The sequence below is a fragment of the Pipistrellus kuhlii genome, unplaced genomic scaffold (assembly GCF_014108245.1).
Source record: "Pipistrellus kuhlii isolate mPipKuh1 unplaced genomic scaffold, mPipKuh1.p scaffold_m20_p_5, whole genome shotgun sequence".
NCBI lineage: Eukaryota > Metazoa > Chordata > Mammalia > Chiroptera > Vespertilionidae > Pipistrellus > Pipistrellus kuhlii.
The window spans coordinates 74,647,576-74,661,820 of NW_023425551.1; the positions used below are offsets into that span (position 1 = coordinate 74,647,576).

At 54.0% G+C, this 14,245-nt stretch overlaps 1 protein-coding gene across 1 annotated transcript; it reads left to right on the forward strand.

The window, feature by feature from the left end:
- Positions 1-769: 769 nt before the first annotated feature.
- Positions 770-11,840, forward strand: GUCA1B (guanylate cyclase activator 1B). Its single transcript, XM_036413916.2, has 4 exons — positions 770-1,342; positions 7,005-7,154; positions 9,921-10,041; positions 10,893-11,840. Exons 1-4 carry the CDS (start codon positions 1,136-1,138, stop codon positions 11,018-11,020), a joined length of 606 nt encoding a protein of 201 aa, XP_036269809.1. The 5' UTR covers positions 770-1,135; the 3' UTR covers positions 11,021-11,840.
- The last annotated feature ends 2,405 nt before the right edge of the window (positions 11,841-14,245 follow it).

A 14,245-nucleotide genomic window follows, 5' to 3' on the forward strand; every position in this document is an offset into this window, starting at 1 on the left:
GTCAGCTCTCCCCCTCGGGCTGTCCCTGCACGGATACTGTGAGACACACGTGAAGTCACAGTGAATAATGGCAACAAGGATGAGTACGTGGAGGCGGACGTGGCTTCGAAGGGACCGGCATTTTTGAGGGAAAAGGAGACAGAGGGGAAGCAATGGTGAAGAGGAAGGAGGAGACTGGCCTTATTCTCCAGACCCTGATGGGTGGGGGCTGTGGGGGGGGAAACCCACCAGCACTTGGCAGGTGACAGGAAGTAGAGTTCCTACTTCAGGAATGGGGAGGAAGTTAGAACAGCGGAGAGGTTAGGGGCACATGGAGGCAGAGAGCCATGACAGGTCAGGCCTCGGTACCGACACCTGAGGTGTGAGCACCCAATGGGAGGCGGCGGTGCTGCCCCTAGACGGACAGTCAGTGGAATGACTGCCCCTCAGATCTAGAAAAATCAGTGCTGCAGGCTTTCTGATTTCTTGGAGGTATCATCTTTATACTGCAATAAAAAATTAGCATAAATGCCCAAACCGGTTTGGCTCAGTGGATAAAGCGTCGGCCTGCAGACTGAAGGGTCCCAGGTTCGATTCCGGTCAAGGGCATGTTACCTTGGTTGCGCAGCTGATCGATGTTTCTCTCTCATTGATGTTTCAAACCCCCTATCCCTCTTCTTTCCTCTCTGTAAAAAAAAAAAAAAAAAAAAAAAAAAAATCAATAAAATATATTTTTTAAAAAATAATAAGTAAATAAAATAAAGGGGCAAGGGAGGGTCTGGGAGGGTCTCAGCCTGTCTTCCCACCTGGTTGTCACTCCCCCCTCCCCTCAGTTTCCCCCCCTTCTCCCTCTTCAGAATCTTCTGGGTGGCGTAGCTGAGCGGTGAACAATAGGGAGAGGACGGGTGAGGCTGGGGGGAGCTTAGCAAGTTGGAGGTCAGACCTTCCGAGGGAATCTTCTAATGATCTTAGGACGCTTAGCTGGCCTGGTTCTGTCCACCTTGTCGCCTGCCCTCCCCTGTCCATCATGTTCAGTTGCCCGGGGGATGGTGAGGAGGCTGGCTAAGCGGAGGAAAGGGAGGGAGCGGACCCTGTGTAAGAATCCACAGCAGCAGCCGGAGGAGACGGGCCCTCGCCCCCGCCGCTCGGGGCCGGGATGGGGCAGCAGTTCAGCTGGGAGCAGGCGGAGGCGGCCGGCGAGGTGGACGTGGCGGAGCTCCAGGAGTGGTACAAGAAGTTTGTGGTGGAGTGCCCCAGCGGCACGCTCTTCATGCACGAGTTTAAGCGCTTCTTCAAGGTCACGGGCAACGAGGAGGCCACCCAGTACGTGGAGGGCATGTTCCGCGCCTTCGACAAGAACGGGGTAAGGCGCCCTGAAGCGGGGGCTGGCGGCCGGTCCACTTGGCCACATCTCATCCTTGAGCTCAAAGAACAGCCTCACGGGGGCTCCCAGTTCCCAGTCCTCCTGCTCTTCCTCTCTCTCCACTCCCCTCTCCTTTTCTGTCTCATTCTTTCTCTCCTTCTCCCTCTCTGGTCATTCTGAGCTTTCCCACCTTTTCTTCCCTCCTCTCCATCTCCACTTTCCTCCGACTGTCCCTCTCTCCACTCCTGGTGCTGGCGGTGGGCTGGGCAGCGGGCACACTGGCCAGTCCTCTCTGTGTGGATAGCCAGGGCTTTGCAGCCTGAGGGCCCGGCTTCCACCCCCACCAGCCCCTGTCACTCTAATAATTTGAAGCAAAAGAGCTGCCCCAATGGGACCAGCCACGTTGGCACAGACCCAGACTCCTCTCAGCTTCTGAGTCAGCAGCCAGCCGGTGAGGGTGCGAGCGGGGTTTGTCACTTCAGATTAAATGATGAGGAAACGGGGGCAAAAGGAAGTGAATCCACCTGCCCAAGATCATCTCCTCAGGGGTCCAGACTCCCAGACAAGTGTGCCTGACTGGGAGGCAGTTTGTGTTTTATAAAGAGAAAAAATTATTTTTTTAAAAGCAGGTCCTATTTCACAAAACTTACTATCCTAAATGTATCGCTGTTCCTCTTATTCAACTAAAAATTCAATATAACAATTCAGGGGCTAAAATAGATTATTTAGCCCTGGGCATAATATAGCTGGGCCCCTTCTACCCCATTTTGTCTTACAAAGTAGCATATACATTCATCAATTTCTTTCTCCTTTCTTTATAACTTTTACTTTGATAGGATTTCAAACTTCAGAGAAAATTGAAGACATTATGCCCTTTATCCCTAAGTATTTCTGTGTTTCTTCTAAAAAATGAGGTCGGCCGAAACTGGTTTGGCTCAGCGGTAAAGCGTCGGTCTGCGGACTGAAAGGTCCCAGGTTCGATTCCGGCCAAGGGCATGTACGTTGGCTGCAGGCACATACCCAGTAGTGGGTGTGCAAGAGGCAGCTGGTCGATGTTTCTCATCGACGTTTCTAGCTCTCTATCCCTCTCCCTTCCTCTCTGTAAAAAGTCAATAAAATATATAAGGTCGTTCTTTTAGATAACCTAATTCAGATATTGAAGTCAGGAAATTTAGCACTGACATAATTCTATTATCTAATTAACAATCCATATTCAAATTTGGTCAATTTGTGCCGATACTGCCCTTCGAGGCTTTGTTTCCTTGGGCAGTGTGGGGTGATCGCTCTTTGCGTTTACTTTCCTGTCTCCTCACCTTGAACTTGGATCCTTTAATTTCTGCTTTTCTCTGTCTTATTTGACCCTGACATTTCAGACCCAGAGTGTGCACTTGTGGCAGAAGTGGCATCTGTCCTCAGGGCACGATGTCAGGGGCAGGTGACGTTGGTCTGTCCCTTTACTGGGGTTGTTGACTTCTTCATGTAGTCATGTGGTGCCTGCTGGGTTGCTCCACTCCAAGTTACTCTACTCCCTTTGTAATCAGTAAGCATCTTACGGGCCCGAGGGTGCTCAAGACAAAGGAAATACCCCGTAGCTCATCAAATTTTCACTGACTGTTTGGGCATCCGTTGTTGGTTTTCTGACTCCACCAGCCCCTCTGGATTGACATTCCACCGCCAGGAAGAACTCTCCTGGGAGGTGTGCTGCTCGTAAGTTCCTCCGTCAGGGGCTGAGCCCTCTTTCTCTCCTCTTCCCATGTCGTCTCCAAGCCCACACCCAACTCTGCTTCCCAGCTTGGCACCATCTGTATATCAGTGAGTCTCATTTCCAGGCAACTGGTCTGAGATTTCTGGGGCAAATAAAATCAAAAGAGCTCGTAGATCCAGCTCACACGTCAAACCCTGGGGTAACAGGAGCGGGTGTGGTGGAGACCAGCAGGGAGGACGCACTGGAATGGAAGCAAAGGGTTGAAGCTCAAATGTCTCTTGGGACCCTTATGTAACATGTGCTGGGGTCAGGGCTGGTCACCAGTGCAGCCAATTCAGGGAGAAACAGGGCAGACGATCCCAGAGCAGATCACACGCCTGTCATGCTGCGCCTGCCTCTGGAGTAGACAGTTGTTTCCGTCATCCTGGGCTTCGGGGGGTAATTAAGGCTGACGGGTGGAGGGCGGGGCACAGGGAGGGATTAGTCCCAGCCGGAAGCTTCCGGGAAAGGGCCCTGGCTTCCTGGTAGCCTCACGGGGAGACCACTTGTCTGTAGGGGGCGCTCCAGAAAATGCTTCTTGTGGGGCAAGGGGTTAGGGGAGGACCTCCACTGTCAAGGTTCTTCTAACCAGTCTAATCGTCACATAGACAGGAGACAGATTAGCAGGAGAAAATAAGCAAATTTAATTCCTCCTCTGGGAACCCCACACACAGGGGAGCCAGACACCCACCTGCACGGGAGGTTCAGAGCCGGAAGGGAATGTGGGCGCAGGACGTCCTGAGCGAGGGGTGGGCTCAGGCGCCTTGGGGGCTTCACGCGGTCATTGCAGGATAAAAAGAGCAGATGTTCAGGAAATGGCAATTTGTCCTGCGGTTCAGACAGCTCAGAAGAGGTTACCACTGGAAATCAATTATGGACAAGGCCCCAAATTCCAGGTCTTCTAGGTAGTCAAGGGAGGGACAGACATTTCTTTTGGGCCCACATGCAGTGGATACTACTTAGCAATAAGAAGTTGCCTTCATCCCTAGTCGGTTTGGGTCAGTGGATAAAGTGTCGGTCTGCAGACCAGAGGGTCCCAGGTTCAATTCCAGACAAGGGTACCTTGGTTGCAGGCTTTTCCCTGCCTGGGCCCTGGTTGGGGCTCGTGCAGGAGGCAACCAATCAATATATTTCTCTCACATCGATGTTCCTCTCTGTCCTTCCCTCTCTCTTCCACTCTCCCTAAAAATCAATGGAAAAATATCTATGGTTGAGGATTTGAAAAAATAATAAATAAAATAAAAATAACTGGAATTATAAAGAAAAAAAAGTTGCCTTCAGCCCAGCTGGTGCGGGTCAGTAGTTGAGCATCGACCTGTGAACCAGGAGGTCACGGTTTGATTCCATTCAGGGCACATGCCTGGGTTGTGGGCTTGATCCCCAGTGTGGGGTGTGTAGTAAGCAGCAGATCAACGATTCTCTCTCATCATTGATATTTCAATCTCTCCTTCTCTCTTCCTCTCTGAAATCAATTATATATATGCCAACCTTGAAGGCTTACATACTATATGATTCTAATTCCATTCCCAAAGTGGAACTATTATAGTGATGGGAATAAACAGATCAGTGTTTGCCAGATGTCACCATTGGGAGAAGAATGTGACTACTGACAGGTAACAAGTGAGTTTGTGTTGAGAGTTACTCATATCTACGTATGTGATAAACATTTCATAACACTATACACCTACTGCCTGGCTGGTGTGGCTCAAGTGGTTGAGCGTCAACCCACAGACCAGGAGGTCACAGTTCAATTCCTGGTCAGGACACATGCTTGGGTTTCAGGTTTGATCCCCAGTAGTAAGCAGCCAATCAGCGATTCTCTCTCATCATTGATGTTTCTATCAATCTCTTCCTTTCTCTCTCTGAAATCAATTTTTAAAAATACGTATCTTACAATTGTTTCAGAAAATTAAAAACCCAAAAAACAAAAACAGTACGCTAAAGATGAGTGGGGGTGGGGACAAACAGCCACTGCTAAGACTCTACCACATGTGTCAAACACAAGGCCCGAGGGCCAAATCCGTTCCGCCAGGCCTTGCAATGTGGCCCGCACCGCGCTGTCATCACTGCACTCCGCTGCGTTTCCATCACCATGACAGTTTATGACTGTTCAGTAAACCATTCGGCCAGCGATTTAGGCTGGATTTTAGATTTTGGCCCCTTCTCTGATTGAGTTCGACACCCCTAGTCTAGCCCAAAGAAACCACCAGAGACGCTGGAGAAACACGTGTGCCCAGAGGTGTTCGCTGTGCCGTGTAAAACACTGCACCCGCGTTCGGAGAGGGAGTGTCCGGGACACCTCAGAAAATGGAAGGTGTGATTTTCAATAATTGTGAAGACCTGGGACATTTTAAAGTAAAAATTCAGGAACTGAAACTATAGCTACAGTCCGATCTCAATTATGTAAATACACAGTGTGTGTGGGCGGGTGGGGGTGGGGGGGAGGGAGAGCAAGGTGACCAGAAGGAACTACGTAAGAGATACAGAATAAAACACTTCAGGTGTTGAGATAGGCTCCTTTTATTTTCTCCTTGGTTTACCCAGAGGCTTCTTTGCTATTTGCCCGGCTTTCGGCCGTCTTCTCCTGTTGTTCTCCTGTTGCTCACAGCTTGCTCCCCCAGGCACCCCGTCTGGGGCTGGGACTCGGGGTGGCCTGGCCCAGGGAGCCCCACAGAGGTGCTCTGGGCCGGCAGCACCGTTTCTGATGACACGGCCACGGGAACGAGACACTCCTGGGAGCTGAGGCCTCAGGGATTTGGTTTGGAGAGTGAGGTCCCCACCCTGCAATCCGCCCGGGAAGCTCAGCCTGGGACCCGGGCCCACCGGCCCATGGCGGCCTGCACCAGCAGCTCCCCTCCCGCTCCTGAGTCACACGGTTCCCCAGCCTCCACTCACTGCTGCTAGAATGATCATTGCCGTCACATTTCTGCTGCAGGAAAGTTCGGTTTCCTGCTCAGAGTCACCTCTGAAGTGGCCCTCCTCCTCCCTCTGGCCTCTTAGCACCTGAGCTCCGTCTCCCCGCTTCCTGGGTGGGGTGGGGCGCAGGCCTGTCCTTCAGGGTCAGGTCCACAGGGGCTGCACGGCCTGTCTCCCTTCCCTCGGGCACTGTGTGAATGGAAGCGCCAAAGGAATTTTCAATGTGAGCACAGCTTCTTAATCTTTCAAAACTACCGTGGTCTCAGATTCAGATTAAGTCGATCATTTAGTCATTGATTCACAAATATATTTCTTTAAAATATTTTTTTATTGATTTCAGAGAGGAAGGGAGAAGGGGAGAGAGATAGAAACATCCATGCTGAGAACCATCGATTGGCTGCCTCTTGCACGCCTCCTACTGGGGACTGAGCCCACATCCCGGGCTTGTGCCCTTGGCCAGAATCGAACCTGGGACTCTTCAGTCTGCAGGCCCACACTCTATCCACTGAGCCAAACCAGCGAGGGCATTTGTAAATGTTTGAGACCCTGACTCTGCAGAAAGGGCAACGTGCTAGGCATGAGAGAGAAACAAAAGCAAAGCAACCCCTCCCTTTTTCCCCGAAGCGCACGTTAGCTAGGGAAGGAGGCTTACCTACGAAGCAATTGGGTGCCGATGCCGGAGTGAGCCCCGAGCTGCACAGAACAGGCGGCAGGTGCTGTGAGGGTGAGACGGGGAGAGATCACGGGCTGAGCGGGCTGAGCAGGAGGACTTCCTAGAGGAGGGGGCCGTGGAGCTGAGCCCTGACGAGCAGGTGGAGCGGGTGATAGTGGAGAGGACGGGGGCCAGCGGGGAGGACGGCGTGAGCAAAGGTGCAGAGGCCCAACGCATTGCCAGGACGAGCCAAGCCCTGAGCCTGTGGGGGTGGATGCCCAGCGCGGTGCCCCCTGTGCCCTGGAGGTGGGCAGCGGGCCGGGAGGGCTCACCGCTCCCACTCCCAACAGGACAACACCATCGACTTCCTGGAGTACGTGGCAGCGCTGAACCTGGTGCTGAGGGGCACGCTGGAGCACAAGCTGAAGTGGACCTTCAAGATCTACGACAAGGACGGCAACGGCTGCATCGACCGCCCGGAGCTGCTGGACATCGTGGAGGTCAGTGTCCGCCCCGGCCAGCACCCACGGGAGCACCGGGCTGAGGGCCGGCCCTAAGCGGGGTTCTCTGGGGCTGCGCATCGAAATCCTTCCCGCCTGCTCCCTGACCGCAGTGGAATTCAGCAGGAAATCAATGATAAAATACACTAAAAATCCCCACGTGCTTGGAAATTAGGCAATACACTTCTAAATACTCATGAATCAAAGACACAAAAATCACAAGCGCACACACATACACACACTCACACACACACATTCACACACACACCCACACACACACTCACACACTCACACACACACATTCACACACACACCCACACACACACTCACACACTCACACACACACATTCACACACACACACTATTGTGAACTGAATCATGATGCAAAAATAACAACAAAACTTGTGGAATGCAGCTAAAGCTGGGCTTGCAGACCATGTATCGCCTTAAAGTGTATAGATTAGGAAACGAGAGGCTGAAAGTCAATGATCCAAGCAGTCATCTCAAGAAATTAGAAAAAAGAGTGAATTAGACCCAAAGGAAGGGGGAGGAAGGAAAGGACACAGTAAAGAGCAGACAGTAATGAAATAGAAAAAAACGCACAAAAGAAAGTTGGTGCTTGAAAAGACCGCTAACAAGGGTGAGCAAGGAAGTCAGTACCTACTGGAGGGCAGACTCTGACAGGAGACCGGCGCCAGCTGTCCCTGCCCAGCGCTGCTGGTGGGCACCGTCAGTCCATTTTACAGGAAAGGAAACCCCCTCACAGCCCAGCTGGTGTGGCTCAGTGGTTGAGCATCAACCCAGGAACCAAGAGGTTGCTGGTTCAATCCCTGGTCAGGCCACATGCCCAGGTTGTGGGCTTGATCCCCAGCGGGGGATGTGTAGGAGGCAGCCGATGGGTGATGCTACTTTATCATTGTTTTTATCTCTCTAACCCTCTCCCTTCTTCTCTCTCTAAAAGTCAATAAAAATTTTTAAAAAATAAATAAGTAAAAGAAATCCCCTCACAGAGGTTCTGTGCTTGTCCAAATTCACCCATTGGGATGGGGTGTGCTGGAGCTGGCTGTAACCCCTGAGGCTCCCAGTCAGTCAGGGGGCTGCTTTGTACCAGGTGCTGTGCTGGGCAGTGAGACCCTGGGGATTGGCCAGACACCTCTGTCCTCAGAGGACACCCAATCTGAGAACTGAGCGAGGCCCTATTGGTGTATGTCTCCATTTCACGGCACAAACATGGCCTTGCTGAGAGAAACACAGGGGGAACCTGTTCTTTCCCTCTAGTCCGAACACCTGTGTCTCCGTCATCCCAGCTCACACACATAGACACACACATTCATAAAAATGCTAACCTAGAGGCCCGGGGTGCAACATTCGTGCACTGGAGGGGGGTGTTTCTCGGCTCAGCCTGCACCCTTTAGCAGTCTGGGAGACTAAGGAACCCTTTAGCAGCCTGCTTAGGCTCGCTTCCCACCAGGATCAGCCTAAGCCGCGGTCAGGCATCCTCAGTGCTGCAGTGGGGGCTGCGGAGGCTGCTCTCGCCAGCTGTGAGCCCGGCTTGTGGCTGAATGGTGCTCCCCCCGTCAGCTCCTGCGTTGAGGATATGCCCCCTGGTGGTCAGTGTGTGTCATAGTGACCAGTTGTTCAGCTGTTTGATCAATTTGCATATTACTCTTTTATATATATTAAAAAAAGAATTCTCTTTTCCTCGCTGAATCTCCATTTTCCTCTGTAAAGTAGTGTTGAAATCATCACAGGACCATGCACATCCCTCACTGGAGGGTTTTTGTTTTTGTTTAAGACTTGTTTTGTGTTTTTGGAGGTTTATGGGTGTGTGTGTGTGTTTTTAATCCTCATGCTTTATTTTTTTTAAATATATTTTATTGATTTTTATACAGAGAGGAAGGGAGAGAGATAGAGAGTTAGAAACATCAATGAGAGAGAGTCATCGATCAGCTGCCTCTTGCACACCCCCTACCGGGGATATGCCCGCAACCAAGGTACATGCCCTTGACCGGAATCGAACCCGGGACCCTTCAGTCCCCAAGCCGACGCTCTATCCATTGAGCCAAACCGGTCCCGGCTCCTCATGCTTTTTTAAATATATATATATTTTATTGATTTTTTTACAGAGAGGAAGAGAGAGGGATAGAGAGCTAGAAACATCAATGAGAGAGAAACATCGACCAGCTGCCTCCTGCACACCCCCCACTGGGGATGTGCCCGCAACCAAGGTACATGCCCTTGACTGGAATCAAACCTGGGACCCTCCAGTCTGCAGACCGACGCTCTATCCACTGAGCCAAACCGTTTTCGGCAATCCTCATGCTTTTATTGATTTGAGAGAGAGAGGAACAGAGAGAGAGCGACAAGAGAGAGAGAAACGTTGATGTGAAAGTGAAACATGGATCTGCTGCCTCCCCCACGTGCCCGGACTGGGATTTAACCCACAACCGGGGCACACGCCTGCCCTGAGCCACACCTGCCAGGGCTCATTAGAGGTCTTTGAGGCTCACAATGGAACCACAGGCAGCATCGGGGTGGGGCGGCATCGGGGTGGGGCGGCATCGGGGTGGGGCGGCATCGGGGTGGGGTGGCATGTGAGGGCAGGTGCGAGGAGGCCGGTGGGCACATCGTTGCTGGTTTGGACCTGGGTCCTGCAGCCCTCGGCCGCACAGTCGGGGAGCAGCGCTGGGGAGAGGGTGCTGGCCTTTGGGCTGGGGGAGGGGCGGAGTTTATAGGGCCCCTCGATGCCTCTGGCTTCCTCCACAGGCGATCTACAAGCTGAAGAAAGCCTGCAGGGTGGAAGGGGAGGCCGGGCAGCAAGGCCAGCTGCTCACGCCGGAGGAGGTCGTGGACAGGATCTTCCTCCTGGTGGACACGAACGGAGACGGTAAGAGGGGCGGAGGGGGTGCCCCCCGCAGCACCCCCACTTCCTGGCCATGGACCTGGGGCAGCCCCTCCACCTCTCAACAGCTGGCGTCCTCATCTGCGAGCTGGGTGTGCAGAGCACACCACGAGATAGCAAAGGGTTTTGTGGGAGCCATTGAAACTCCTACCAAGAGGCTGGTGGAGGCCGGGCCACCGAGCGAGTGGGCAGACGGATGGTACTGGGATGCCCAGATTTCGTGATTCCCCAAGGACTACCAGGGAGCCGAGTCCGATGCAATAGCAGAAAGCCTGTTCCATGCTAGCATGGGCTCTGTTCCACTCACACCGACAGCGGCATGGCAGAAGAGCACGAGCTTCAGCAGATGGAAGGGTTTTATAGGGGCGGTGATGTCACTGCTTTGGCTGACCCCGATTGGTTGGGTAAGGGCTAGGGTTCAGTTACACAAAATGGAGGATCAGGAGTTCCGCCCTGCCCTCTCATTCAGAGGAGTTAACCCCGCACTGCCCTTTCAGTACCTGGTCTGGAAAAGGGGTGGCAATGGCTGAGAGGACTGCGTGGCTGTGCAGGAGGCAGCTGTTGGGAGCACACCAGAAGAGCCCTCCAGGGCACTCCCAGGGCACCACGGGCCAAAGGAACACTTTAGCTCATTTGCAAAGAAGTCCCTTTAGAAGCCTGAAGGCTCCAGGAGGACCGGGAGGATCCCGGGCGCTGAGCTCAGGCCCCGCTCTGTGGCTCCTCTGTGTGGGAGCTGCAGCGCCCCCCCCCCCCCCCCTGAAGGCCTCTCCTCTCCTCCCCCCTCCTCCCCTGCTCGTTTCTCCCCTTCTCCCACACGCCCATCCCGCCCCCTCCAGGCCAGCTGTCTCTGAGCGAGTTCGTTGAGGGCGCCCGCCGGGATCAGTGGGTGATGAAGATGCTGCAGATGGACGTGAGCCCGGGCGGCTGGATCTCCCAGCAGAGGCGGAGGAGCGCCATGTTCTGAGGGCACCTGCCCCGCCCAGACTCCAGGCTCAGCGGGTGTCCGGAGCAGGGGGGCAGGGGGCCTGGCCCAGCCCCCTCAGCTTACCCCCTCCAGCCGCTCCTGGGCTGAGCCATGGTGGGGCCCCCGCCAATCCCTACATGATTCTTAGCTGGAAGCAGGGCGCCCTGAGGGGTGGGTCCCACAGGCCCAGCTCACAGTGAGCATGCCCACCCAGTGGGAGGCAGGCTGGCAGGAGGCGGGCCTGGGAGGCGCTGAGTCTGAAGAAGACTCACCTAGTGTGTGAGGGGGTAGTTACCTCCCCCCGGATCCTGAGGATGTTCACAGAGGGTGCTCACTCCTCCCCAGTTGTCCCCTCCTGGGTGTCAGCAGGGACACTGTGGGGAGGCAGGCTGGGCTCTCCCGCCCTCGGAGGGTCAGCTGTCTGCTCCCTCAGCCCCCGCTGCACCCCACCCTCTGCTCCCCTCCCTACCCCTGGCCCCACACTTGCCTCTCCAACGCCCTCCCCAGCATTGCCCTCCCACGATTCCCAGCCACAAGCCCAACATGTCTCCTTAGGGAATGGAGAGAACTGGGGAGAACAGGGGGAGAGGATGGGGGAGGCTGATGACCTGGGTTCTAGGTCAGACCTGCTGTGTGACCCCGACGGCCACTTCTCCTTCGGACCTCGGTTTCCTGGTCTGCACAGGGAGCAGGCCTGGACCAGACCAGCATGTTCAGATGATTATTTTTTGGAATTTGAATTATTTTCGTTACACAAATTCTGTGCACAACCCCAGTGTAGAAACTAGATTAAAATGGAGCCACCCTGGTTGATGGGGGGCTGAGCCAGAGGCACCCTTGAGAGCACAAGGCCCTGGGCAGTGCCACCCAGCATGACCCACTTAAGCGGGACCCGGGAAAACACTGCTTTACCCTGGAGAGGTGTGCTTTTATGTTGATGTAGAGAAATAAACCAACCTGCTGACCCTGTGGCTTCATAGGTCTGATGTTCATATAAAGGCTTTTATAGGAATAAATTTTAGGTGAAAACTGGTTGATTACAGAAAAAGTAATAATCCAGGTGGGACACAGAGATGCCCCAAATCATGAAGGTGGGGTGGGGTGATGATGGGGGAACGTCCTTATCCAATGGTCTAGACACCCTCCCAGCTCCGACCTTCAGGATCTGCCGCCAGAGAGCAGAAGTGCCAGCTCCCTGTGCCTGCAGCTGCCCCGGCATTGACCGTCACCTCCCTCTGTGTCCGTGCTCAGGCCCTGGCTGGCTTCCACGTGATGGACAGGATGGGTGTGAGCAACATGCGCCCTCTCAGCCCCCAGGGGGGCTCTCTGCAGCCAGGGCTTCTCTCCCTCTCCCCCTTTCCTCCCTCCCTCTGTGTTTTTATCAACTCCATGCACCCCACACACACCCAGCGAAGTGAAGACTCACAGCCCAGAAGAGAGAGCATCTTGAAAAATGGGCACAAGGGGTTCAGCCTGTCTCCCCAGGTCCTTGGACAGGTTTTCCTGAAGTTGGGGTGTGCAAAGAATGCCCCACCAGGAACAGATCGCCCCACTTCCCGACTGATGCCAGGTGTCACTGTAGCTGGAGAGATGGGCTGGCCCGGCTGCCCCAGTGATCACAGAGCTGTGGGACCAGGCACAGGCACCCTCTGCCACAAGGCAGCCAGCAAGGAAGCAGGAGGTTGGCACGGTCACTTCTGAATAAATATGGGTTTCCTCTGGATCATCGAGGACTTTCTACAATACCACCTCATCCTCCTTCACTTTCTGGTCAACATCCGACTCCAGCATACCTTCCCACAGGGTGTGAATGCACGCACGTGTGGCCCGTCATTAGGCATGATTCGGATCTGCGCTCCCATCCAAACACTCCGTCCTCATCTCCTCGGTAGCACTGTAACCTCTTGAAGGAGTGTTTCCCCCACCCCCCAAAACAGCCCCACAACTGGAGCTCTTGGAGGTGCTCCCTGAAAATGGATATGATGACCCCTTACTGTTTCAAATTTGGTAAAATGTAAATCCTAAGAGACACCCTCAACTTACACCTAAGGAAACTCCTCCCCATGTCACACAGCCCCCCCCATACGACACAAACACATCACACGGAATGCACCCTCCAACCTCCCCCCACACCACCTTCTCCACATGCAACCCCAATTCCTCCTTCATGTTCAAAGACAAGGACCACCTCTGTGAGGCTGTCTCTGAGCCCGACTCACTCTCAGTTCCCTGTGCCCCTGCAGGAGTCCATGCATAGCTTCCCTTAGCACATCTATCTATATAATAGAGGAATATACAAATTAGCCAGGAAGCTGGAACATCATGACTGAACATCAGGAACCTGAGGCTGCATGGCATCTGGCCGGGGCGAGGGACCTCAGGCCACACCCCTCCCCTGGCGCTGGGCCAGGAGACCAAAGACTATGCCCCTCACCCCAGTGCTGGGCTGGGGGACCTCCGGCCGCACCACCTTCCCAGCAGGGCTTGACAGGGGACCTCAGGCCACGCCCCTCGCCTGTCAGAGCTTGATGGGAGACCTTAGGCCACGCCCCCCACCCAGCGCCAGGCTGGAGGACCTGAGGCTGCACCCCCTCCCAGAGGAGCTTGATGGGGGTGGGGCCAGCTGGGTCTGGGTCTCACCCAATGGGGGTGGGGCTGGCCGTGTCTAGGTCTCCTGTGTTTTCAAAGCACGTGTGGGTGGTGGGCGGGACTTGACTCTAGGTCTCTCGGCACACCCCGGACTCTGACAGGAGGAAGGTTTTCATATACATTTTACTAATTTTCTTTCATCTCTGACACTTCTATTACAGAGAGAGGGCAAATAGCAATATTAAAATACTTCCTCTAATTAATCGCCTTTTAATGTGCACGAATTTCATGCACCGGGCCACTAGTTTTATTACCACGAGCTTAGTCTGTGAGTTCCTTGAAGATGAGAAGGCTCCTCTTCTCTGCACACCTAACATCTAGCCTTAGCACACAGCAGGGGTTCCATAAATGCTTGTTGAGCGGGAAGGGCGAGTCCATGCAAAGCACACACGTTGGCTGGGTGGTCCTGGAGCTCGTTGTAGCAATGGGATGGAGGCTGCAGCCACAGGCTCCAGAGGTTCCATCAGATCAGCTGGGCACTTCCATGCCTAGAGAGGGGGCCTGGAGAAGCTGGGGGGGGGGGGGGGGAGCTGGGGAGTGGCCGATGGCAGAGGGCTGCTGAGCGCCCCCAGCAGG

Excerpts from the sequence above, each read along its gene's own strand:
- GUCA1B (XM_036413916.2), top strand. The coding sequence starts at position 1,136 with ATGGGGCAGCAGTTCAGCTGGGAGCAGGCGGAGGCGGCCGGCGAGGTG. Across the intron at positions 1,343-7,004 it reads GCGCCTTCGACAAGAACGGG|GACAACACCATCGACTTCCT; the intron begins GTAAGGCGCCCT and ends CACTCCCAACAG. Across the intron at positions 10,042-10,892 it reads GGTGGACACGAACGGAGACG|GCCAGCTGTCTCTGAGCGAG; the intron begins GTAAGAGGGGCG and ends CGCCCCCTCCAG.